Source organism: Adelges cooleyi, unplaced genomic scaffold (assembly GCF_023614345.1).
Source record: "Adelges cooleyi isolate 19-005CV unplaced genomic scaffold, UGA_ACOO_1.1 ACOO_flye_CR_arks_rails_tigmint_CR_PRNA_402, whole genome shotgun sequence".
In the NCBI taxonomy this organism is placed as follows: Eukaryota; Metazoa; Arthropoda; class Insecta; order Hemiptera; family Adelgidae; genus Adelges; species Adelges cooleyi.
The window spans coordinates 38,610-62,814 of NW_026096082.1; the positions used below are offsets into that span (position 1 = coordinate 38,610).

At 27.7% G+C, this 24,205-nt stretch overlaps 4 protein-coding genes across 4 annotated transcripts; all 4 read left to right on the plus strand.

Annotated features, from left to right (window-relative positions):
• Positions 1-1,598: 1,598 nt before the first annotated feature.
• Positions 1,599-11,227, plus strand: LOC126841684 (uncharacterized). Its single transcript, XM_050578276.1, has 6 exons — positions 1,599-1,736; positions 3,150-3,260; positions 3,320-3,532; positions 10,167-10,277; positions 10,337-10,549; positions 11,183-11,227. The coding sequence occupies exons 1-6, from the start codon at positions 1,644-1,646 to the stop codon at positions 11,225-11,227; spliced, it is 786 nt and encodes a 261-aa protein (XP_050434233.1). The 5' UTR covers positions 1,599-1,643.
• Positions 11,228-12,090: 863 nt separating this feature from the next.
• On the plus strand, positions 12,091-14,248 carry LOC126841682 (E3 ubiquitin-protein ligase NRDP1-like). The gene is made up of 5 exons (XM_050578274.1): positions 12,091-12,189; positions 12,520-12,537; positions 13,762-13,872; positions 13,934-14,042; positions 14,100-14,248. The coding sequence occupies exons 1-5, from the start codon at positions 12,091-12,093 to the stop codon at positions 14,231-14,233; spliced, it is 471 nt and encodes a 156-aa protein (XP_050434231.1). The 3' UTR covers positions 14,234-14,248.
• Positions 14,249-17,660: 3,412 nt separating this feature from the next.
• Positions 17,661-20,045, plus strand: LOC126841686 (E3 ubiquitin-protein ligase NRDP1-like). The gene is made up of 4 exons (XM_050578277.1): positions 17,661-17,669; positions 17,739-17,849; positions 17,913-18,158; positions 20,037-20,045. Exons 1-4 carry the CDS (start codon positions 17,661-17,663, stop codon positions 20,043-20,045), a joined length of 375 nt encoding a protein of 124 aa, XP_050434234.1.
• Positions 20,046-21,581: 1,536 nt separating this feature from the next.
• On the plus strand, positions 21,582-23,563 carry LOC126841681 (E3 ubiquitin-protein ligase NRDP1-like). The gene is made up of 3 exons (XM_050578273.1): positions 21,582-21,760; positions 22,897-23,019; positions 23,079-23,563. Exons 1-3 carry the CDS (start codon positions 21,638-21,640, stop codon positions 23,370-23,372), a joined length of 540 nt encoding a protein of 179 aa, XP_050434230.1. The 5' UTR covers positions 21,582-21,637; the 3' UTR covers positions 23,373-23,563.
• Positions 23,564-24,205: the final 642 nt, after the last annotated feature.

Consider the following 24,205-nt stretch of genomic DNA (forward strand, 5'->3'; position numbering starts at 1 on the left):
GCACCAGTTTTTGCTTTGAGCAATTTGATTAATAATTACCACTTCTTTTTTTATTTGGAATTAATAAATGGAAAATGGGTCTAGTAGGATGACCTAATAATAGCTGATCAGGCGATTCATGTGTGGTCTTATTTAGAGTGTTTCGATACAAAATCAAACATTTATAGGTCTTTCGGAAATAACCGCATAAATATAAATAGATATGCGTTAAAACCGCGCCAAGTTCATACGAAGATGGATGGACTATGTTCAACTAGTAATTTTTGGCCAAAATGTCCTAAAATACGGTTTAAACTGGAAGTCTTTTAGTTTGACCAACTTTGTATTTTTGAAAGAGTTAGTTATTTACTAAGATTTATAGCTAACACAAGGTACATCTTGTGCCCAATATATTTTGTTATTTGAACGGGTTTCTTTATAAGAAACTTATTCATCAATTATTTTCTGATTTAAAGCTCTGTAAAATAATATATTTAATTTATTTGGTTCGAAAAATATCAGGAATATTTGAAATATTGGACAATATTGGAATTCTTTTGTACAAAGCCAACAAAAATTGTTTTTTGGATATTCTAAGGTATATTTAAAATATACAACAAATATTTTTTACATACCTACCTAAGAATAAATGTTTTTTTGCCAACGATATATTTTATCCGGCTCTAGTGGGTTTTAGAAACATGAACGTTCTGTTATTTCACAAACAACATTGCCTATTGCGTCATACTTTAATAAAGCTGTTTCTATAGAGTTTGAATAACATTTATTAATATTGTATATTACATTCATTAACATTTTTTTCGACTCATAATAATTTCAAAATTAAGTTACTCTAAATAATTTTAATATATCAATTATATATTATAGCTGTGAAGTAGTAAATTATTCGAATTTATAATTGAGTAATACTGAAAAATGAATGAAAACAGTCAAATAATATAGGTATTTGATGCATTGAGATAAATTGTTCATATTAAGGGTTGAATGACAAATTGAGAATATTGTACTAAAATCTTTGACTGGTCGATAATCAGTTTCGGATAACTATTTTTGAAGTTTAAGCAATATGAAAAAACAAATTAAAATTTATTATTAAACCCTATAAGATATTGAGTGGCTCATGATAAAAAAATCACCCTGTATAAAAAACATTATATTTTTAACATGAAACTAGAACAGTGATAGGGAACCTAATAACATTTACATTGATAAGTGGTCTGTCAGGTGGCACTTTTTTACCAGTTGCATTTATAGTCCTAAAGCTACTTTGTGTGCTTAAATTTATAAACATCTATTACTGACATAAAATACGTATGTGTTCAGTACACCCTTATAAGAAATAACTTTAGCTTGATACTTTTAATTTTAATCATTTATATGATACATCCAATACCATTGTAAATATTCCAATTTTACTTGTAACACTCGACATATAATACTCATTTAGTCAATAGATAGATTATGTTTGTATCCTTCTGAAAAACAATGTTAACAGATGTTATAAAAATGGCTGGCTACAGTAAAATAAACATGAATACTGTTATAAATACATAAACCTAACCAATTTTCAGTGCTGTTCCTAATTTTTTTTTCTCTAGTTGTTTCTTAGTATTACAAGTATTTCACAGAAGATTAACGAAAAAATGATTTGGAAAATTATATTTTTGTTGTCGTGTTTTGACGTTTTAGTGAACGCTGGTCAACCTTCACCATTTTTTGAAGAACCTCCAAGCCGGGTAAACATAATCGACTAATGTTTTTTAATTCTTTTTTTTTGTTATAAAACATATACTTTATGTTTTTCTTAACTCCACAAAATGTTTTGCGTTCTTAGAATAAGAAATTTAAGTAATTTTATCATACTATACAAATTATCTCAAACCTTTTTAAATGTAATAACATTTTAGGTGTAAATCTACTTCATTTCTTACTGATTTCGGGGCTGCAAAAATGAAGAATTGCGTGTACTACCTATTGTGAGGCTAACCTAACCTAACGGCCCATCGTTTAGGTTTTTTTTCTACCTAGTTTAATAGTCTATACTCATAACAATATGTATAGTTTTCCAAAATGACCACTCCACATAGCTAAAAAAATCAATTATAACACTATTTTGGGATTTCTCTGAGGGTAATGTTACATTATTTGAAATTAATTCATATCGACTAAGTATACAAGAGATTAATTTTGCAGAATAATTTGCTGAACGTTATGACTCATCGATATCCATTTTTAAATAATTAATTTTAAAGTCGTTGTAGTTTAAAATTTAAGACTGCCAGTGAGGTGCAGTTAAGTAGGTATTTAATGCAGATAAAAACGATACTGCGCTCCCCACCTTCCGTTTTAAATTTCAAACTTGGATGCAACCTCTCCGTCCCCGCTGTGCCCTGATTTTTTTAAAAACTTATTTTACAAACTCAAAATAGATAAGAGAAAAATGTATTTGTGTTACATAAATTAAATTATCAAAAAACTGAAAACGTTACACCTGCATCGTAGGTAATGTTTTAGGAGAAATTTTAGGAATTAAGGTGTAAAAATTAGACTGCTGGTAAGGCAGGTAATTTTAGAATAGGGCTATAACATATTATACAAATTTCACAAAAATGCTTATTGAAACTATTGATTTATTAAGCAAAAACCATAAAAATAGAATATTGCTCTTTACTTTGAGATTATTCTCATAGTTCTTAACACTTTAAGTTTTTAAAGTTACAAATTAGTAAGTAATAAATTAATATATTTTTTTTTTTATTAGAAAAAAATAATCTGTACAAAATACGTTTACAATAAGTTTTTTTTTTTACATTTTATATTACATAGCATTAATAACGTTAAAGAAAGTCACCCAGTGGTAACACCTCACTAGTCTTATTATAGAAATTAATACCTACATTTAATGCTGAATCACATTTTAAAGATATGCCTACATAGATTATTTTAAAATTGATACATACTTAACTTTACTAAATGTTTAATTGCAAAACTATTCGCAATTATTGTTATAATAAATAATTTCTGTTATAAATAAGTACTTATTAAGTTATAAGCGTCAAGAGATCATGCAGAATTTAAAATATTTTTTATCCGTCCACATTTAGTCAGTATCTGTTTTTCAAATTAATTATTGTTTTATCTGTTTTTAGACCGTAGCAACGGTACCATTTCGAACATTACAAGAATGGGCACCAACCTTACAATTAACGCACATTACAAATTGGACTACTTTGCAACATGAACCTGATAATGATCAAAAAGTAATTTTTGCATAAAATATATTAATTAAAAACATGTCTGACCGTTTTTATTTTATAAGGATGCCGCAGAGTTCGCATTGAAATCGAGTAAATGTCCAACTAATATTATAGATATGCTTGTTTGGAGAAGTCAGATAAATCAATGGCCTGATCATTTAAAAAATACAGCTGGAACTGGCCCTAACATAGATAATATAAGAACCTTGACATGTAGACGTATTCCAGGAGCACCAATAGTATACGTGGGCTATCCTGACACATCTAACGATGTGGTGCCTCTGCCAGGAATTTTATTAATTTTGGAAAACATTATATGAATTGTGGATTCTAATTAAAATCGACCCAGCAAAATATAATAACACCATTCAAAAAATCATAAATTTAAAAAAATATATATACTGATAGTGAAAAAATCTAAATATTTTAAACAATAATTACATTTTAGTTGATTTATAAATGATTTTGTAAACATAATTTGCCTAAATACCTATTACATAAAGCATAGTACGCTTATCTAAAGTGTTTAAGTGTCTTTGCTAACCGAATTAAATAAAATGAATGTATTGTATTGATTGAAACATTGATTTAATAAAGCTATAAAATTCCTTCCTCTATTTTATTTTATTTTATTTTATTCCTCTATTTTATACTCTTCAGTATTTAGGATGTTCTAAATTACTTGTTTTTTTTTATAATGTGACAATTTATTCGCTCTCATCGTTGAGATCTCAAAAAGTATATGTCAAAAATAATATTTATTTACACAAACCCTATACTAATTTGTAAAAAGCGGTTTACTTATTGACATGTGCTAGAAGTCAGAGATAAGTGATGACGGATGTATTTTTTTAAATACAAATATTAAAAAATATAAGGGTAATATAATCATATAAATTGTATTTAAATGAATGCATAAATACATGCTTATATCAATAGTATTGTATTTAGAGGAATTTTGCAAAACATATGTTTATACTTGCTACACTGCATACATTTGAAAGGGTTTTCTCAAAGTTCTGACGATTTGCTGTTATTTTATACTCAATGTTGTGTCCATAAGCTATTTTTATAGATGGGCCACTGAAGATAGGTACTTGATTATTTTATTCCCTCGACCTTTTTTTAAAGTTTTAAACAGTTTCATTTTTAAAATTATGACGCTAAATAACCTATTTTAATATTTTACTTAATTATTTAATTAAACAACAAATAATTTCCTCTTTCTACAAAAACTTTGTTATTACTCTGATATAACAGATAACACAAAACATAAAATGAATAACAAAATAGTGTTTATTATAAAACGTCACAATTAATTTGGTCGATGTGTCGGCGACCGCACGTCACGTATAGTAGACCTTTTCCTTATGAAAATCTTGACATACAATTTTTATAAATGATTATAAATACTCAATGAATAGAATATATACAAATAAACTAGTATTGTTTGAATATTTTAGATAAGGATGATTATGAAACTTATAGTTAACCGGTCATAGCGAAATTACTAATTTGTTGAAAAAAGTAAATGTTTACATAGTGTGTTTTTATTGTTTGAAGTAACAAGGAGAGAAACGCTGAATCGGTTTTTTGTCCTTACAGGTCTGTAGTAGTAGGCTGGACCAAGTTTTTATTAAGTCAGTACAACAATAAATGTTTTATACCCTTAAATTTACCATAGTCTTAATTGAACCAACTTTGTATATTTGGAAGATTTCCTTTTTACTTTAAGTTATAGATATCGCAAGGTACACCTTTTGTCCATTATATTTTGTTATTTGCACGGGTTTCTTTATAAGAATATTGTTCATCAATGATTTTCTGACTTGAGGCTTTGTATAATTTTATTTTAACATTTCGATTTATTTGGTTCAAAAAATATCAGAATTATTTGAAATATTGGACAATTATTTTATACAAAGCAAACAAGAATTGTTTTTTGCTAGCAAAGTATTTTATCCGGCACTGCTGTTTTTTTGAAACATGAACGTGCTGTTATTTTACAAGAAACATTGTCTTTTGCGTCATACTTTAATACACCTGTTTCTATATAGTTTGAATAACATTTGTTAAATAATGTACATTATATCAATTTAAATGTTATTCGACACATAATGGTTTCCAAAATTATTAATTGTAAATGTTTTTAAAAACATTGATCATCTTAAAATATGGGAAAATATAGAGACACGATAAATTTCTAGTTGGCAGATCTAAATAAATAATTGACCCAAGCCCCAACTAAATGTTATGGCGAAAATCTTTTTATTTAATTATTTTATATATTTTTCATTTTACCCCTTAATCCCTGTAATAACCAAATTTTGGTTCGTTCATGTTTTTATGAGGTCAGTACAACAAGAAAGGTTATATACCCTTCAATTGACCATACTCTTAGTTGGATCAACTTTGTATAACTGGAAAATTCACTTATTTTCATACATTTTTAGATATTACAAGCTAGTGCCAATTTTCCACATTGTTTCTATAATGTTTTCAGCTCCGATGCAGAGCTGCGAAAGTATTGGTTCTCTTCTGATGTGGGCTTTTTTTTTATCTGTATACACTGTAACTTTTTAAATACTGGACCAATTCCTTCGAGTAGCAACTTTATAAATCACATATTTTATCTAGTTGGTACTTGGGGGGGGGGGGGGAAGTTATAAAAGTTTTTTTCTTCACAGTTAAAACTTGATAAAAACAATAAAAATACCATACGAGTTTTTAAGTTAAAACTATTACTGGCTATAATTTCGAGAGAAAGAGTCGGATCAAGTTGAAATTTATAAAGAATATTAACTTGGTATGCCCGCACACGTCAGTTGTATCAAATTTAAATTATACCCATTTCCCACGTCCTTGGGTGGTACAAGTTTTTTTTTTTTTTAGTTTTTTCGCCGTAATTTTAAGACCTTCAAGTTGAAATGTTATCAGTAGTTAGAACTCATATGTATCCATAACATGTTAAACGGAAAAAAATTCGGCACTACAGTTTTTTTTAATTGCCGGAAAACTGCGTTTTCGCAGATTGCGTATATTTTAACAAAAAAACCCAAAATCTTAAAAAAAATTTATCAAATAAATACAACAATTCTATGCAAAATGATTCTATTAAGTTTTAATAATCAAGTACCACTTTTAGCTTTTACTTTTACTTTTTTTTTTTTTTTTTTTTACTTAAGTTTTTTTTTGGCTGAGTTAAAGTGAAAACTGATATTAAATTCGTAATCACCTCCCCAAAAACATATATTTTGACTATTATTTTACCCCTTAATCCATGTAATAGCCAACATTTAGTTGGCCCAAGTTTGTGTGTTTGGAAGATTTACTTATTTACTTAAAAGTATAGGTATCACAAGGTACATCTTGCGTCCATTTTATTTTGTTATTTGCACGGGTATCTTTATAAGAACCTTATTTATCAATGATTTTCTGGCTTGAGGCTCTGTATAATAATATTTTAACATTTTTAAATAAGTACAAAAAATTGTACTTAGGTATCTCATCTATAATAGTATTGTGCCTTATAATTCTGGATTAGCCAATAGTTAGGCTAAAAAAAATCAATGCATATCCACGTTACACACGGATACATCGGCACATGTAAATTACTTGTGTGATGGAAAAATGTTCAGAATTTTAAGGTTATTGGGGATGATCTTAAAAATTCGTTCATGAACATTATTATTATACAATATACACGGTATGAAAAAAAAAGATGTGTATTAGTATCCTAATATCTGTTGCCTATTGTTTGTTTCCAAACCGTTATATTCGTATTTAGGTCACCTTCATTTGTTTTAGTTTTACATGAAAACATGTAATTATTTGAACAATACACATGAAAAATATTTTTTTGCTTATTTACTACAGTTTAGATCTAAGATAAAATATGTACATAATTGGCCCAACTAAATGTTAACAGGAACAACTTTTTATTTAATTACTTCAACTACAAATCCATTATACCCCTAATTCTTGTAATAACTAAATTTTAGTTGGACCAAGTTTTTGTTAAGTCAGTACACCTAGAAGTTTATTATACCCTTAAATTGACCATAGTTTTAGTTGGGCCAACATTGTGTTTTTGAAAGAGTTAGTTATTTACTAAGATTTATAGCTAACACAAGGTACATCTTGTGCCTAATATATTTTGTTATTTGAACGGGTTTCTTTATAAGAAACTTATTCATCAATTATTTTCTGATTTATAGCTCTGTAAAATAATATATTTAATTTATTTGGTTCGAAAAATATCAGGAATATTTGAAATATTGGACAATATTGGAATTCTTTTGTACAAAGCCAACAAAAATTGTTGTTTGAATATTCTAAGGTATATTTAAAATATACAACAAATATTTTTTACATACCTACCTAAGAATAAATGTTTTTTTGCCAACGATATATTTTATCCGGCTCTAGTGGGTTTTAGAAACTTGAACGTTCTGTTATTTCACAAACAACATTGCCTATTGCGTCATACTTTAATAAAGCTGTTTCTATAGAGTTTGAATAACATTTATTAATATTGTATATTACATTCATTAACATTTTTTTCGACTCATAATAATTTCAAAATTAAGTTACTCTAAATAATTTTAATATATCAATTATATATTATAGCTGTGAAGTAGTAAATTATTCGAATTTATAATTGAGTAATACTGAAAAATGAATGAAAACAGTAAAATAATATAGGTATTTGATGCATTGAGATAAATTGTTCATATTAAGGGTTGAATGACAAATTGAGAATAATGTACTAAAAACTTTGACTGGTCGATAATCAGTTTCGGATAACTATTTTTGAAGTTTAAGCAATATGAAAAAACAAATTTAAATTTATTTTTAAACCCTATAAGATATTTAGTGGCTCATGATAAAAAAATCACCCTGTATAAATAACATTATATTTTTAACATGAAACTAGAACAGTGATAGGGAACCTAATAACATTTACATTGATAAGTGGTCTGTCAGGTGGCACTTTTTTACCAGTTGCATTTATAGTCCTAAAGCTACTTTGTGTGCTTAAATTTATAAACATCTATTACTGACATAAAATACGTATGTGTTCAGTACACCCTTATAAGAAATAACTTTAGCTTGATACTTTTAATTTTAATCATTTATATGATACATCCAATACCATTGTAAATATTCCAATTTTACTTGTAACACTCGACATATAATACTCATTTAGTCAATAGATAGATTATGTTTGTATCCTTCTGAAAAACAATGTTAACAGATGTTATAAAAATGGCTGGCTACAGTAAAATAAACATAAATACTGTTATAAATACATAAACCTAACCAATTTTCAGTGCTGTTCCTAATTTTTTTTTCTCTAGTTGTTTCTTAGTATTACAAGTATTTCACAGAAGATTAACGAAAAAATGATTTGGAAAATTATATTTTTGTTGTCGTGTTTTGACGTTTTAGTGAACGCTGGTCAACCTTCACCATTTTTTGATGAACCTCCAAGCCGGGTAAACATAATCGACTAATGTTTTTTAATTCTTTTTTTTTGTTGTAAAACATATACTTTATGTTTTTCTTAACTCCACAAAATGTTTTGCGTTCTTAGAATAAGAAATTTAAGTAATTTTATCATACTATACAAATTATCTCAAACCTTTTTAAATGTAATAACATTTTGGGTGTAAATCTACTTCATTTCTTACTGATTTCGGGGCTGCAAAAATGAAGAATTGCGTGTACTACCTATTGTGAGGCTAACCTAACCTAACGGCCCATCGTGTAGGTTTTTTTTCTACCTAGTTTAATAGTCTATACTCATAACAATATGTATAGTTTTCCAAAATGACCACTCCACATAGCTAAAAAAATCAATTATAACACTATTTTGGGATTTCTCTGAGGGTAATGTTGAATTATTTGAAATAAATTCATATCGACTAAGTATACAAGAGATTAATTTTGCAGAATAATTTGCTGAACGTTATGACTCATCGATATCCATTTTTAAATAATTAATTTTAAAGTCGTTGTAGTTTAAAATTTAAGACTGCCAGTGAGGTGCAGTTAAGTAGGTATTTAATGCAGATAAAAACGATACTGCGCTCCCCACCTTCCGTTTTAAATTTCAAACTTGGATGCAACCTCTCCGTCCCCGCTGTGCCCTGATTTTTTTAAAAACTTATTTTACAAACTCAAAATAGATAAGAGAAAAATGTATTTGTGTTACATAGATTAAATTATCAAAAAACTGAAAACGTTACACCTGCATCGTAGGTAATGTTTTAGGAGAAATTTTAGGAATTAAGGTGTAAAAATTAGACTGCTGGTAAGGCAGGTAATTTTAGAATAGGGCTATAACATATTATACAAATTTCACAAAAATGCTTATTGAAACTATTGATTTATTAAGCAAAAACCATAAAAATAGAATATTGCTCTTTACTTTGAGATTATTCTCATAGTTCTTAACACAAGTTTTTAAAGTTACAAATTAGTAAGTAATAAATTAATATATTTTTTTTTTTTATTAGAAAAAAATAATCTGTACAAAATACGTTTACAATAAGTTTTTTTTTTTACATTTTATATTACATAGCATTAATAACGTTAAAGAAAGTCACCCAGTGGTAACACCTCACTAGTCTTATTATAGAAATTAATACCTACATTTAATGCTGAATCACATTTTAAAGATATGCCTACATAGATTATTTTAAAATTGATACATACTTAACTTTACTAAATGTTTAATTGCAAAACTATTCGCAATTATTGTTATAATAAATAATTTCTGTTATAAATAAGTACTTATTAAGTTATAAGCGTCAAGAGATCATGCAGAATTTAAAATATTTTTTATCCGTCCACATTTAGTCAGTATCTGTTTTTCAAGTTAATTATTGTTTTATCTGTTTTTAGACCGTAGCAACGGTACCATTTCGAACATTACAAGAATGGGCACCAACCTTACAATTAACGCACATTACAAATTGGACTACTCTGCAACATGAACCTGATAATGATCAAAAAGTAATTTTTGCATAAAATATATTAATTAAAAACATGTCTGACCGTTTTTATTTTATAAGGATGCCGCAGAGTTCGCATTGGAATCGAGTAAATGTCCAACTAATATTATGGATATGCTTGGTTTGAATAGTCATATAAGTCAATGGCCTGATCATTTAAAAAATACAGCCGGAACAGGCCCTAACATAGATAATATAAGAACCTTGACATGTAGACGTATTCCAGGAGCACCAATAGTATACGTGGGCTATCCTGACACATCTAACGATTTGGTGCCTCTGCCAGGAATTTTATTAATTTTGGAAAACATTATATGAATTGTGGATTCTAATTAAAATCGACCCAGCAAAATATAATAACACCATTCAAAAAATCATAAATTTAAAAAAATATATATACTGATAGTGAAAAAATCTAAATATTTTAAACAATAATTACATTTTAGTTGATTTATAAATGATTTTGTAAACATAATTTGCCTAAATACCTATTACGTAAAGCATAGTACGCTTATCTAAAATGTTTAAGTGTCTTTGCTAACCGAATTAAATAAAATGAATGTATTGTATTGATTGAAACATTGATTTAATAAAGCTATAAAATTCCTTCCTCTATTTTATTTTATTTTATTTTATTCCTCTATTTTATACTCTTCAGTATTTAGGATGTTCTAAATTACTTGTTTTTTTTTATAATGTGACAATTTATTCGCTCTCATCGTTGAGATCTCAAAAAGTATATGTCAAAAATAATATTTATTTACATAAACACTATACTAATTGGTAAAAATTGGCTTACTTATTGACATGTGCTAGAAGTCTGAGATAGGTAAACAAATTTTTATTTAATTACTTCAACTACAAATATGCATTGTACACCTAATTCTTGTAATAACTAAATTTTAGTTGGACCAAGTTTTTGTTAAGTCAGTACAACTAGAAGTGTTTTAGTTTGACCAACTTTGTATTTTTGAAAGAGTTAGTTATTTACATAATATTTTAACATTTTAACTTATTTTGTTTGAAAAATATCAGGAATATTTTTAATATTGGACAATTATTTTATACAAAGCAAACAAGCATTGTTTTTTGCTAGCGAAATATTTTATCCGGCTCTGCTGTTTTTGAGAAATATGAACAATCTATTATTTTACAAATTACATAACCTTTTACGTCATACTTGAATACATCTGTTTTCATATAGGAATAACATTTGTTAAATAATGTACATAATATCAATTTAAATTTTTTTCGACTCATTATGGAATACAAAACAATTAATTGTGAGGGTTTTAAAAATAACTGATCATACTTAAACTTTGGGAAAATTTAGGGACATGATAAATTTCAAGTTGGCAAAACTAAATAAATTATTGGCCCAAATCCCAACTAAATGTTAAATTTGTAATCATTAATTCAACAAGTAGTTTTTTGTACCCCTAGAATAAACAAACTTTTAGTTCGACCAAGTTTTTATTAAGTCAGTTCAACAAGAAATGTTTTATACCCTTATATTGACCATAGTCTTGGTTGGCCCTACTTTGTATATTTGGAAAATTTAATTATTTACTTCGAAGGAATATTTGAAATATACGACAAGTATTTTTTACACGCTAACTATAAATATTTTGTATATATATAGTTATTATATAGACATTACCTAACAGTTGTTATTGGAATGGCTGGCTACAGTAAAATAAACATGAAAGCTGTTATAAATACCTAAGACTAACAAATGTTCAGTGCCGTTTTTGTTTTTTTTGTCAAGTTGTTGCTTAATAATACAGGTATTTCACAGTAGATAAACGAAAAAAATGTTATGGAAAATTATATTTTTGTTGTCGTGTTTTAACGTTTTAGTGAACGCTACTGGAGGATGGTTCTCAAAATGGTTTTCAACACCTCCAAGCCAGGTATATAATATAATCGAGTAATGTCTTTTAATTATTTTTTTTAGTTGGTACAAAATAAATGTTAAGTTTATCATTACTCCACAAAATGTTTTGCGTTCTAATAATAAAAAATTTAAGTAATTTCATCACACTATACAAATTATCTCAAACATTTTCAAATGTAATCACATTTTAGGCGGAATTCTACTTTATTGGATACCATTTTTTTTTTAAATCGATAGAACAAAATGACAACTCCACATAGCTTGTAAAATCAATAATGACACTAATTTGGGATTTCTCTGCGGGTAATGTGATATTATTTAAAATGAATTCGTCTTATTTTTGCAGAGTAATTTGCTGAACGTGGTGAGTCACTAATAACCAGTTTTGGATAATTAATTTTTAAGTCATACATAATTAACTTTACTAAACGTTTAATTGTAAAACTATACGTTTATTATTGTTATAGTTAATAAAATTCTGTTATGAATATGTACTTATCAAGTACATAGCTGTATTTGGTATGATAAGAAGAAACTGTTCGATTTTCATGATCCACTTGCTCTCAAATGTCTATATACCTCACTAGTCCGTTCCTTATACGCTCTCTATTAATTTGGGACCACAACAATGGGGGACTTAATGATCAACTTGAAAAAGTACCAAATAAAGTCCTCAGATTTATATGTCATAAATGTAATTTTCCAAGAACTCCTCACACTCGCCACAATCATTTATTTTATATTCCACATTCTTCTAAAATGTATACGTCAAACGACCCAATTAATATTTTAATGTCTTCTGGAAATAGTCAATTATTTTAATATACATTGCATGTATGTATGTATTATTATTATTATTTAGAAGATAAAAACAAGAATACAGGCAGGCAATAGATGCTATTTTGGATTGAATAAGCTGTTTAAGTCAAGAATGTTGTCTAAGAGCCCAAAGGTACAACTGTATAGAACTCTTATTCGGCCAGTGGTGATGTATGGATGCGAAACTTGGACGCTTCATAAGATACAACAGAATAATCTCTTAGTACTTGAACGAAAAGTTTTGAGGTCGATTTTTGGCCCTTGCATAGATAGGAATACAGGAGAATGGAGAATCAGACATAATGTGGAGATCAGGGAGCTATATCAGAAACCAAACATAGTCGACGATATAAGAAAGAGGCGGCTTTTGGGCTGGCCACGCATGGCGAAAAGAGGGCGCCTTTATACACAAGGTACTATGTGGCTCTCCAGAAGGCGTAAGACCACATGGTAGAACAAGGTTGAGGTGGGAAGACCAGGTGTCAAAAAGATGTGGAGCGGGTTGAACCGGATGCTGATTGGCGTGTCCTAGCGGAGGATAGAGAGAGATGGCGTGGCATGTGTTTGTCAGTTTTGTCTTAAAGACCGTCCACTACGAAGAAGATATCTTATTATTTTAAATTATATTATACTGTTGTGATTTATACAAATATATTGTGAATTGGACATTTGTCCGTATTGATAAATAAATACTGCAGACTGTAAAATATTTTTCATCCGTCAGTATTTATTTTTCAAATTAATTATTGTTTATTTTTTTTTTTTTTAGACCGAAGAGCCGAATTTATTTCAACGTATTGAACAGTGGATAGAGTCACTAGAAGTGAAGGTCGTTAAATTTTGGGGTCCTTTGGCACGAAAACCTAACCAAGATCAAAAAGTAATTTTTGTATAAATTACATTATTCAAAAATATGTTTAACCGTTTTTTTTTTTTTAAAGAGAAAGGCAAAAGCCGCATTGGAGGATAGTAAATGTCCAACTGGTGCTGTGGACACTATACTTTTGAACAGTCATATACGTAACTGGCCTGAACAAATATTAAATACACGTAACGATGATTATGACTTAGAGAGTATTAAACAATTGATATGTAGACGTATTCCAGGATCACGAGTAGTATACGTGGCCCATTCTGATAACGATTTTGTGTCTCAGGCAGGAATTTTATTCATTTTCGAAAGCCTTGTATTCGAGGAACCGGTCCAACAGAATTTAATTTCGCCATTAATAAAACTTTAATTTTTAAATTATATATACCGATATTGAAAAAATATAAATATTTTTAACAATAATTACATTTTAGTTGATTTATAAATGATTTTGTAAACCTAATTTGTTTACAAACCAATTACATAAAGCATACTACGCTTATCTAAAACGTTTATTTGTGCTTGCTAATGGAATTAAATAAAATGAATAAATTATATTGATTTGGACATTGATTTAATAAAGCTATGTAATTCCTTCCTCTATTTTATTTTATTTTATTCTTCTATCTTATAATACTCTGCGTCGAGACGCATAAGCAATAGGACTTTCGGAACTATTAGGTATAAATATGCGATAAAACAATGCAATTCTAGGCGGAATTACTAAAAACAAAGTTGGCCCAACTAAATGTTTACTGGAGCAAATTTGATTTAGTCATTTCTTCTATAATACTTTTGTGCCTTTTTGTAACCATACTTTTGGTTGAATCAAATTTTTATCAAGTCAGTCCATCTAGACATTTATGTGCCCTTATATAAACCATAGTTTTAATTGGGCAAACTTTGAATAAATTAAGTTAATCATTAAGACAATATTAAAGTACTATTTTCTAGCTTACATATTTATGAAGTGATATGATATAATTTGATAGTTGATACAACGAAACTCTGATCGTGGAAAACAAACCCGTATGAAGTGTGTCAACAAGCCCCGGTCTCCTTTAAGTAATGACAGATGTTTATTGTTAAACACAAATATAAAAAAAATAAGTAATATATTCATACAAATTGTACTTAAATTAATGAATGAATACATGTTTATATCAATAGTATTGTATTTAGAGGAATGTTGCTTAAGTTATAGGCATCACAAGGTACATCATGTACCTATTACATTTTGTTGTTTGCTCGGGTTTTTTTATAAAAACATTATTTATCAATGATTTTCTGACTTGAGGCTCTGTATAATAATATTTTAACATTTTGATATATTTGATTCGAAAAATATCAGGAATATTTGAAATATTGGACAATTATTTTACACAAAGCCAACAAGCATTGTTTTTTGCTAGCGAAATATTTTATCCGGCTCTGGTGTTTTTTATAAACATGAACATTCTATTATTTTACAAATAACATTACATTATGCGTCATAAATAAATCTGTGTTTGTATAATTTTCATAACATTTGTTAAATAATGTATATTATATCCATTTAAATGTTATTCGACAGATAATATTTTCCAAATTTGTTAATTGTTAGTGTTTCAAAAAGGAAAACTAAAAATTACAATTATTTCTAAAAAAAATAGTGTTTTCTCCTTAATGAATCATCTGTCTAAAACATAAAATATTTATTTCGTATCTTTTTACTCTTAAACTATGGTAAATATAGGGAAACAATTTAAAGTCTCAAGTTTAAGGCAGAAGGAAAGATGGAGTGTAGTATCATTTTTTTCTGCGAGCATTTCCCAACCGCACTTCCTCTCCCTTCAGAACTCTACCTTTCCTCCTGCCATAAACTTGAAATTTCAATAACTTCAAAAATAGTTATTGAAAACCGGTTCTCGATCAGTCTAAATGTTTAGTACATTATTCTCAATTAAAAAAGTTAATTAAATATATGCGTTACCATTTAAGTTTTAAAAGTTGCTATCAAAAAAAACTAATTTGGGAGGGGGTAAAAACAAAAAAAATCGTGAAAATTTTCAATCACGCTGTATAAAAACAATATGAAAACCAAATATACATCTTGTACCATTTTATTCATTCCAATTTTACTTTTAACACTCGACATATAATACTCATTTAGTCAATACATAGTTTATGTTTTTATACTTCTGAAATACAATGTTAACGGATGTTATTAGAATAGCTGGTTAGTGGTTACAGTAAAATAAACATGAAAACTATTATAAATATCTAAAACTAACAAATGTTCAGTGCTGTTTCTGATTTTTTTTGTCAAGTTGTTTCTTAGTGTTACAGGTAGATTTTCACAGTAGATAAACGAAAAAATGAATTGGAAAATTATATTTGTGTTGCCATGTTTTACCGTTTTAGTAAACGCCGGTGGCGGTAACCCATCTAGTTCAAATTCCTCAAGCCAGGTAAATATAATCGATTAATGTCTTTTATATATTTTTTTTAGCAGGTACTGAATAAATAGTATGTTTATAATTATTCCAAAAAATGTTTTGCATTCTAAGAATAAACAATTTAAGTTATTTTATCATACTATACAAATTATCTCAAACATTTTAAAAAATGTAATAACATTTAGTTGTAAATCTACTTTATTGGATACCATTTTTTTTTTAAATCGATAGATCATTTCTTACTGATTTCGGGACTGCAAAAATGAATAATTGCGTGTACTACCTATAGTGAGGTAGTACACTAACTCACCTAACCGTCCATCGTGTAGGTTTTTTTTTACTTAATTGAATAGTCTATACTCGTACCAATATGTATAGTTTTCCAAAATGATAACTACACATAGCTTATTAAATCAATAATAACACTATTTTGTTTTATTTTTTATACACATTCATTCTAGTTTAAAATGTAAGACGGCTGACGGTGGGGTGCGGTTAAGTAGGTGTTTAATGCAGATACTACACTACCTACATCCCGTTTAAAATTGTAAATTTGATGACAACCTCCCCATCACTACAAGACCTCAAACCCACTGTGGCCTGATTTTTTTTTCAACATAAAAAAGAGAAAAAAATATCTGTGTTGCATAGATTGAATTATCAAAAAACCAAAAACGCTACACCGACATCGTAGGTAAAGTTTTAGGAGAAGTTTCAGAGCTTAAGATCTAAAAAATAGACTGAAAGTAATAAAAGAACGGAGCTATAACAAAATATGTTATTTTCTGAAAAATTTGTATTCAAACTATTAATTTATTAAGGAAAAACAATAAAAGTAGAAAATTACATTTAAATTGAAAATAGTCTCATAGTCCCTATAATCATAATAGTTATATAACTTTCAATCGTAATTCAAACCGACCTCTGACATCCTATTAAAATAATCCATCCCCACGTGATCCAACCCCTACTGTAATGAATAAGTGCTTATTAAGCTATCAGCGTTAAGAGAACATGCTGACTGTAAAAAACAATTTTCCGTCCGCACTTAGTCAGTATTTGTTTTTCTAATTCATTACCGTTTATTTTTTTTTTCAGAGTGAAGCACCGGATCTATTTAAATTTATTGGAGATTGGATAAATTCCTCAAGCCATTTTGGATTTACTGTAATTTTTTTTTTTTCAAGTACATAATAAAAATTAGTTGGTACTAGTTTAATACACTCTAAATTAACACTGGATCACATTTTAAAGATACGCCTATAAGAATTATTTTAAAGTTGATGCAAACTTAACTTTCTTAAATGTTAAAATATAAAACTATACGTTTACTTATCAAGTTTTTAACGTTAAGAGAACATGCAGACTGTAAAATATTTTTTATCCGGCCATACTTAGTCAGTGTTTAATTTTCAAATTAATTAATTTTTTTTTTAGACCGAACCACCGGTAACATTTAAGCGTGTTGAAGTTTGGACAAATTCACTAGAAGTAAAAACCATTACAGATTGGACTACTTTGACACAAAATCCTAATGATGATCAAATAGTAATTTTGGTATAAAATACATCATTTAAAAACATGTTTAACCGTTTTATTTTTTTTTTTAAGAGTTCCACAAGGGATGCTTTGACTAAGAGTGGATGTCCAAGTGGTATTGTGGATATTCTTCTTTATAACAGTGATTTACGTAACTGGACAAATCATTTAAAAAATAGACGTAATGATGGTTATGACATAGATAATATGAAAAAATTGACATGTAGAAGTATTCCAGGAGCACCAGTAGTATACGTGGCCCGTTCTGATAACGAATTGGTGCCACCGACAGGACTATTATTCATTTTCGATAGCCTTGTACTCGAGGAACCGGTCCAGCAGAATTCAATTTCGCCATTAAAAAAAACAAAAATTAAAAAATATATATACCGATATTGAAAAAAATCTAAACGTTTTAAACAATAATTACATTTTAGTTGATTTATAAATGATTTTGTAAACCTAATTTGCTTACATACCTATTACATAAATTATACTACACTTATCTAAAACTTTTAATTGTCTTTGCTAACCGAATTAAATAAAATGAATGTATTATATTGATTGACATTGATTTAATAAAGCTATACAATTTCTTCCTCTATTTTATTTTATTCTTCTATTTTATAATACTCTTCAGTATTTAGAATGTTCTAAACTACTTGTTTTTTATAACAGGGAGATTTATTTCACTCACTGTTGAGTTCACAAAATGTATTTGTCAAAAATAATATTTATTTACATAAACCCTATACTAGTTTGTAAAAAGCTGTTTACTTATTGACATGTGCTAGAAGTCAGAGATAAGTGATGACGGATGAGTTTTGTTAAATACAAATATTAAAAAAAATATGGCTAACTATGTTTATAGATGGGCTACTGAAGATGAGTTCATCTGTTAAATATATAAAATAAGCAAATAAATATTGTGATTTATTTGCTGTCATCTTTGTGATCTCAAATAGTGCATGTCAAAAATAATATTTATTTACATATACATAACATAACTAATTGGTAGAAAGTGGCTTACATAATGGCATGTGCTAGAAATTTGAGATAAGTAATGACAGATGTTTCATGTTAAACACAAATATAAAAAAATCACTTTTAAATAAACGCTTCGATACCAATCTGGGGATAGTATGTTCAAACCAGTTATAGCGGTTTAGAAGATATTGTGGGACCACTAGTACTATGTTTGAAGAACAATTCATATAAATTTGGATCATTTTTGACTATTTTTAAAAAAGTTATGGAGCATCGTAATTTTAAGTTAAAAAATTTGTAAATTGTTTAGAAGCTTTCTCAATTTTAATGGGGAAGGGGAGACTTTTTTTAATTTTTAACATGGTTAAGTACCTTTCAGATATGATTTCTGCTCCATAGAGTTGCTACACAAAAAAATCGGTTAAGCGGTTTACGAGATATCGTGGGTCCAGACACAAAAATAAAAAATAAAAACACATAATTGTAAAAACAATACCTTGTCGGCTCCGCATCGAAGCTAAAAAATATATAAGTAATATATTTATATACATTTTGTTTGGACGATAATCAGTTATGGATAATTATTTTTGAAGATATTGAAGTTTCAAGTTTAGAGCAAGAGGAATGGTGAAGTGTAATTTTTTCTGCGCGCATTTCCCAACCGCACTTCCCCTCCCATCCTAACTTTAAAACGTTTATAAATTTAAAAATAGTTATCCAAAACTGGTTATCGACCAGTCAACGTTTTTAGTATATTATTCTCAATGTAAAAAGTTAATAAAATACAAATGTTACCATTCAAAATTCAAAAGTTGCTGTCAAAACAAGTTGGGAGTAGGGGAAAAACAATAAAAATGGTAAAAATTAAAATCACATTATATCAAAATAACGTGAAAAAAAAATTGTAATTTCTTATAAAACCCTATGAGATATAGAGTGGTTCATTTTAAAGAATCACCCTGTATGCCTTGTCACAATTAGATGACCAATTCATTGCGTAATATAGAATAATATAATGGTTTTAATATGTCTGCTACTAATATACGTAAGTTACTAAGGCCAAAAAAGACTTAAGCATTATATTATTTTCTGATACAGAGGCCTTTACGATTGCGTTAGTAAGTTTTGATACCGTATGTAAGCCATTTTCATCTATTCTAAGCAGTAAGTTTTATTTTTGTGTCCTTATATTTTTTGACATTATAACAGGTTGCATAAAAATTATTTTTCAACGATTTTCTGACGTGAGGTTCGGAATACTAAAATATTTAACAATTTGAAATTTTTTTTTCGAAAAATTTGGAATATTCGATATATTGACCATTTATTTTATATAAAGCAGAAAATGTTTTTTGGTAGCGAAATATTTTATCCGGCTCTGCTGTTTATTAGAAACATGAACGTTGTGTTATTTTACAAATAACATTGTCTTTTGCGTCATACTTTAATACATCTGTTTTTATAAAGGAATAACATTTGTTAAATAATGTACATTATATCAATTTGAATTTTGTTCGACTCATTATGGTTTACAAAACAATTAATTGTAAATGTATTTTATACATTGATCCTACTTAAACTTTGGGATAATATAAGGACAAGATAAATCTCTAGTTGAAAAAACTAAATAAATAATTGGCGCAAGTTCCAACTAAATGTTAAATTTGTATTCAATATTTCAACTAGTAGTTTTTTGTACCCCTAGAATAACCAAACTTTTAGTTCGACCAAGTTTTTATTAAGTCAGTTCAAAAAGAAATATTTTATACCCTTATATTGACCATAGTCTTGGTTGGACCTACTTTGTATATTTGGAAGATTTACTTATTTACTTAAATTTATAGGTATCACAACGTACAACTTGTGCACATTATGTTTTGTTATTTGCACGAGTTTCCTTATTAGAAACTTATTTACTATTGATTTTCTAAATTGAGGCTCTGTATAATAATATTTTAACATTTTAACTTATTTTGTTCGAAAAATATCAGGAATATTTAAAATATTGGACAATTATTTTATTCAAAGCAAACAAGAATTGTTTTTTGCTGGCGAAATATTTTATCCGGTTCTGCTGTTTTTTAGAAACATGAACAATCTATTGTTTTACAAATAACATTGCCTTTTGCGTCATACTTTAATACATCTGTTTTCATATAGGAATAATATTTGCTTAATAATGTACATTATATCAATTTAAATTTTGTTCGACTCATTATGGCTTACAAAACAATTAATTTTTAAGGATTTAAAAAAAAAACTGATCCTACTTAAACTATGGGAAAATTAAGGGACATGATAAATTTCTAATAGGAAAAACTAAATAAATAATTGACCCAAGTTCCAACTAAATGTTAAATTTGTATTAAGTAAATATGTTCAATAACATTGGTCCTACATAAACGTCGAGATTATAAAAGAACACGATAAATTTCTAGTTTAATCCCTGTGTTAACCAAATTTTAGTTGGACCAAGTATAAGTCAGTACAACAAGACGTGTATTATACATTTATGTATTTAGTTTTAATAATTACTGTGAATTTATGATACACCTTATATCATTGTATACATTACAATTTTACATTTAACACTCGACATATAATACTCAATTTATCAATACATAGATTATGTTTGTATCCTTCTGTAAAACAATGTTAACAGATGTTAGTAGAATAACTGGCTTCAGTAAAACAAACATGAAAGTTGTTATAAATACCCAAAACTAACAAATGTTCAGTGCTGTTTCTGATTTTTATTTTTCAAGTTGTTTCTTAGTAATTCAGGTATTTCAGAGTAGCTAAACGAAAAAATGATTTGGAAAATTATAATTTTGTTGTTGTGTTTTAACGTTTTAGTGAATACTTCTTCTTCTCCTTCTGCCTCTTCTTCTGGATGTTTACCACTCGGTCCTTGTGTAAACATTTTGAACGCGGTAAATATAATCGAGTAATGTCGTTTAGTTATTTTTTTTTTTTTAGTAGGTATAAAAATTAATTTAGGTTTTTCAAAATTGCACAAAATGTTTTGCACTCATAGAATAAAAAATTTAAGTAATCATACTATACATATTTTCTCAACAAATGTCAAATTTAATAAAATGTTGTGTATAAATCTTCTTTATTGGATATCTTTTTTTTTTTAAATCGATACCTAGTACTTTTTATGTTGATTTCGGAACTGCATAAAGAAATGACTGCGCGTACTACCTATAGTGAGTTTACATGATAATTTATATTATGTCGTCTCGCATTCCCCCGCCTGTCGTATAAGTTTTTTTTCTACCTATTTAATTTTAAACTTGGTTGTCACCTCCCCGACCGCGCTGTGCCCTATTTTTTCCTAACGATTTTACAAACTCAAAATAGAGAAGAGAAAAAATATATGTGTTACATAGATCAAATTATCAAAAAACTAAAAATGCTACACCTACATCGTAGGTACAGTTTTAGGAGAAGTTTCAGGAATTAAGATGTAAAAAATAGGCTGAAGGTAATTTTAGAATAGGGCTATTACATATTATGCAAATTTCTTAAAAATTCGTATTCAAACTATTGATTTATCAGGGAAAAACAATAAAAGTAGAAAAGTGCACATTAACTTTTATTTATTCTCATATTTTTTAAAATTTTAGTTATTATACCACTTTTAGTTGTAATAATTCTTTTACATCTCTGTCCCAACCCCACGGTTTTGGCTTATTTTTTGTTACATACGAACGAGTACAGCCATATGGAAAATAATGTAACTGTTTTTTTTTTGTTTTTAAGTACATAATACAAATTAGTAGGTTTACATTAATACATTTTAATCTAACGCTGAATCACGTTTCAATGATATGCCTACATTTATTTTTTTTAACTTGATACATAACTACTTAACTTTATTAAACGTTTAATTGCAAAACTATACGTTAATTATTGTTATGATACATTAACTTTGTTATGGATAAGTATGTATTTATCAAGTTCGTAGCGTCAAGAGATCATGCAGACTGTAAAATATGTTTTATTCGTCTACAATTGGTCAGTATTTGTTATTCAAATGAATTACAGTTTAATTTTTTTTTAGATCGCAATAAATAAACCACCGAAATTAAAATATTCACGTACTGAAGATTGGATAGCTTCACTAAAAATTCAGGAGATTACAGATTGGACTAATTTGATAATGGAACCTACTGAAGAACAAATAGTAATTTTTGTATAAAATACATTATTTGAAAACATGTTAAACCGTTTTTATTTTTTAAGAAAAAAACAAAGAAAAGATTAGAAAGCAGTGGATGTCCAAGTGGAGCTTCGGGTGTTATTTCTATGAACAGTCAATTTTGTAACTGGCCTAATCATATAAAAAATACACGTCAAGATAATTATGACATAAATGCTTTAAAAAACTTGACATGTAGACGTATTCCAGAAAAACCAATATTATACGTGGGCAATTCTGATAACCGTTCGGTGGCTATCCCAGGAATTGTATTCACTTTCGCAAGCCTTGAACCATATGTGGAACCTGCTTCCACCAGTAGGCCCACCATAGAATAATTTCAATATTCAAAAGTCCATTAATTTTAAAATATATAAACTGATGTAAAAAAATCTAAACATTTTAAAGAATATTTAAATTTTAGTTCATTTATATAAGAAAGAATATTTATATTCGGTTTGTAAACCGAATTTATTTACATACCTATTACATAAATTATACTACACTTATCTAAAACTTGTAATTGTCTTTGCTAACCGAATTAAATAAAATTAGTGTATTATATTGATTGACATTGATTTAATAAAGCTATACCATTTCTTCCTCTATTTTATTTTATTCATCTGTTAAATATAAAAAATAAGCAAATAAATATTGTGATTTATTTGCTGTCATCGTTGTGATATCAAAAAGGACATGTCAAAAATAATATTTATTTACATAAACCCTATACTAATTGGTAGAAAGTGGTTTACTTAATGGCATGTGGTAGAAGTCTGAGATAAGTAATGACAGATGTTTCATGTTAAACACAAATATAAAAAAAAAAATCACTTTTAAATAAACGCTTCGAACAATTAAACTGTGAATAATTAAGATCACATTATATCACAATAACGTGAAAAAAAAATTTTTAATTTCTTATAAAACCCTATGAGATATAGAGTGGTTCATTTTAAAGAATCACCCTGTATGCCTTGTCACAATTGGATGACCAATTCATTGCGTAATAGAGAATAATATAATGGTTTTAATATGTGTGCTACTAATTTACGTAAGTTAATAAGGCCAAAAAAGACTTAAGCATTATATTATTTTCTGATACAGAGGCATTTACGATTGCGTTAGTAAGTTTTGATATCGTGTGTAAGCCATTTTCATCTATTCTAAG

What these genes read in the sequence shown, in the direction of transcription:
- LOC126841681 (XM_050578273.1), top strand. Translation starts at nt 21,638, where the DNA reads ATGATTTGGAAAATTATAATTTTGTTGTTGTGTTTTAACGTTTTAGTG. An exon ending in GTGTAAACATTTTGAACGCG is followed by an intron (nt 21,761 to 22,896) that starts GTAAATATAATC and finishes ATTTTTTTTTAG; the next exon opens with ATCGCAATAAATAAACCACC. An exon ending in AACCTACTGAAGAACAAATA is followed by an intron (nt 23,020 to 23,078) that starts GTAATTTTTGTA and finishes TTATTTTTTAAG; the next exon opens with AAAAAAACAAAGAAAAGATT.
- LOC126841682 (XM_050578274.1), top strand. Translation starts at nt 12,091, where the DNA reads ATGTTATGGAAAATTATATTTTTGTTGTCGTGTTTTAACGTTTTAGTG. An exon ending in AACCTAACCAAGATCAAAAA is followed by an intron (nt 13,873 to 13,933) that starts GTAATTTTTGTA and finishes TTTTTTTTAAAG; the next exon opens with AGAAAGGCAAAAGCCGCATT. An exon ending in TGAACAAATATTAAATACAC is followed by an intron (nt 14,043 to 14,099) that starts GTAACGATGATT and finishes GACGTATTCCAG; the next exon opens with GATCACGAGTAGTATACGTG.
- LOC126841684 (XM_050578276.1), top strand. Translation starts at nt 1,644, where the DNA reads ATGATTTGGAAAATTATATTTTTGTTGTCGTGTTTTGACGTTTTAGTG. An exon ending in CTGACACATCTAACGATGTG is followed by an intron (nt 3,533 to 10,166) that starts GTGCCTCTGCCA and finishes ATCTGTTTTTAG; the next exon opens with ACCGTAGCAACGGTACCATT. An exon ending in AACCTGATAATGATCAAAAA is followed by an intron (nt 10,278 to 10,336) that starts GTAATTTTTGCA and finishes TTATTTTATAAG; the next exon opens with GATGCCGCAGAGTTCGCATT.
- LOC126841686 (XM_050578277.1), top strand. An exon ending in ATCCTAATGATGATCAAATA is followed by an intron (nt 17,850 to 17,912) that starts GTAATTTTGGTA and finishes TTTTTTTTTAAG; the next exon opens with AGTTCCACAAGGGATGCTTT.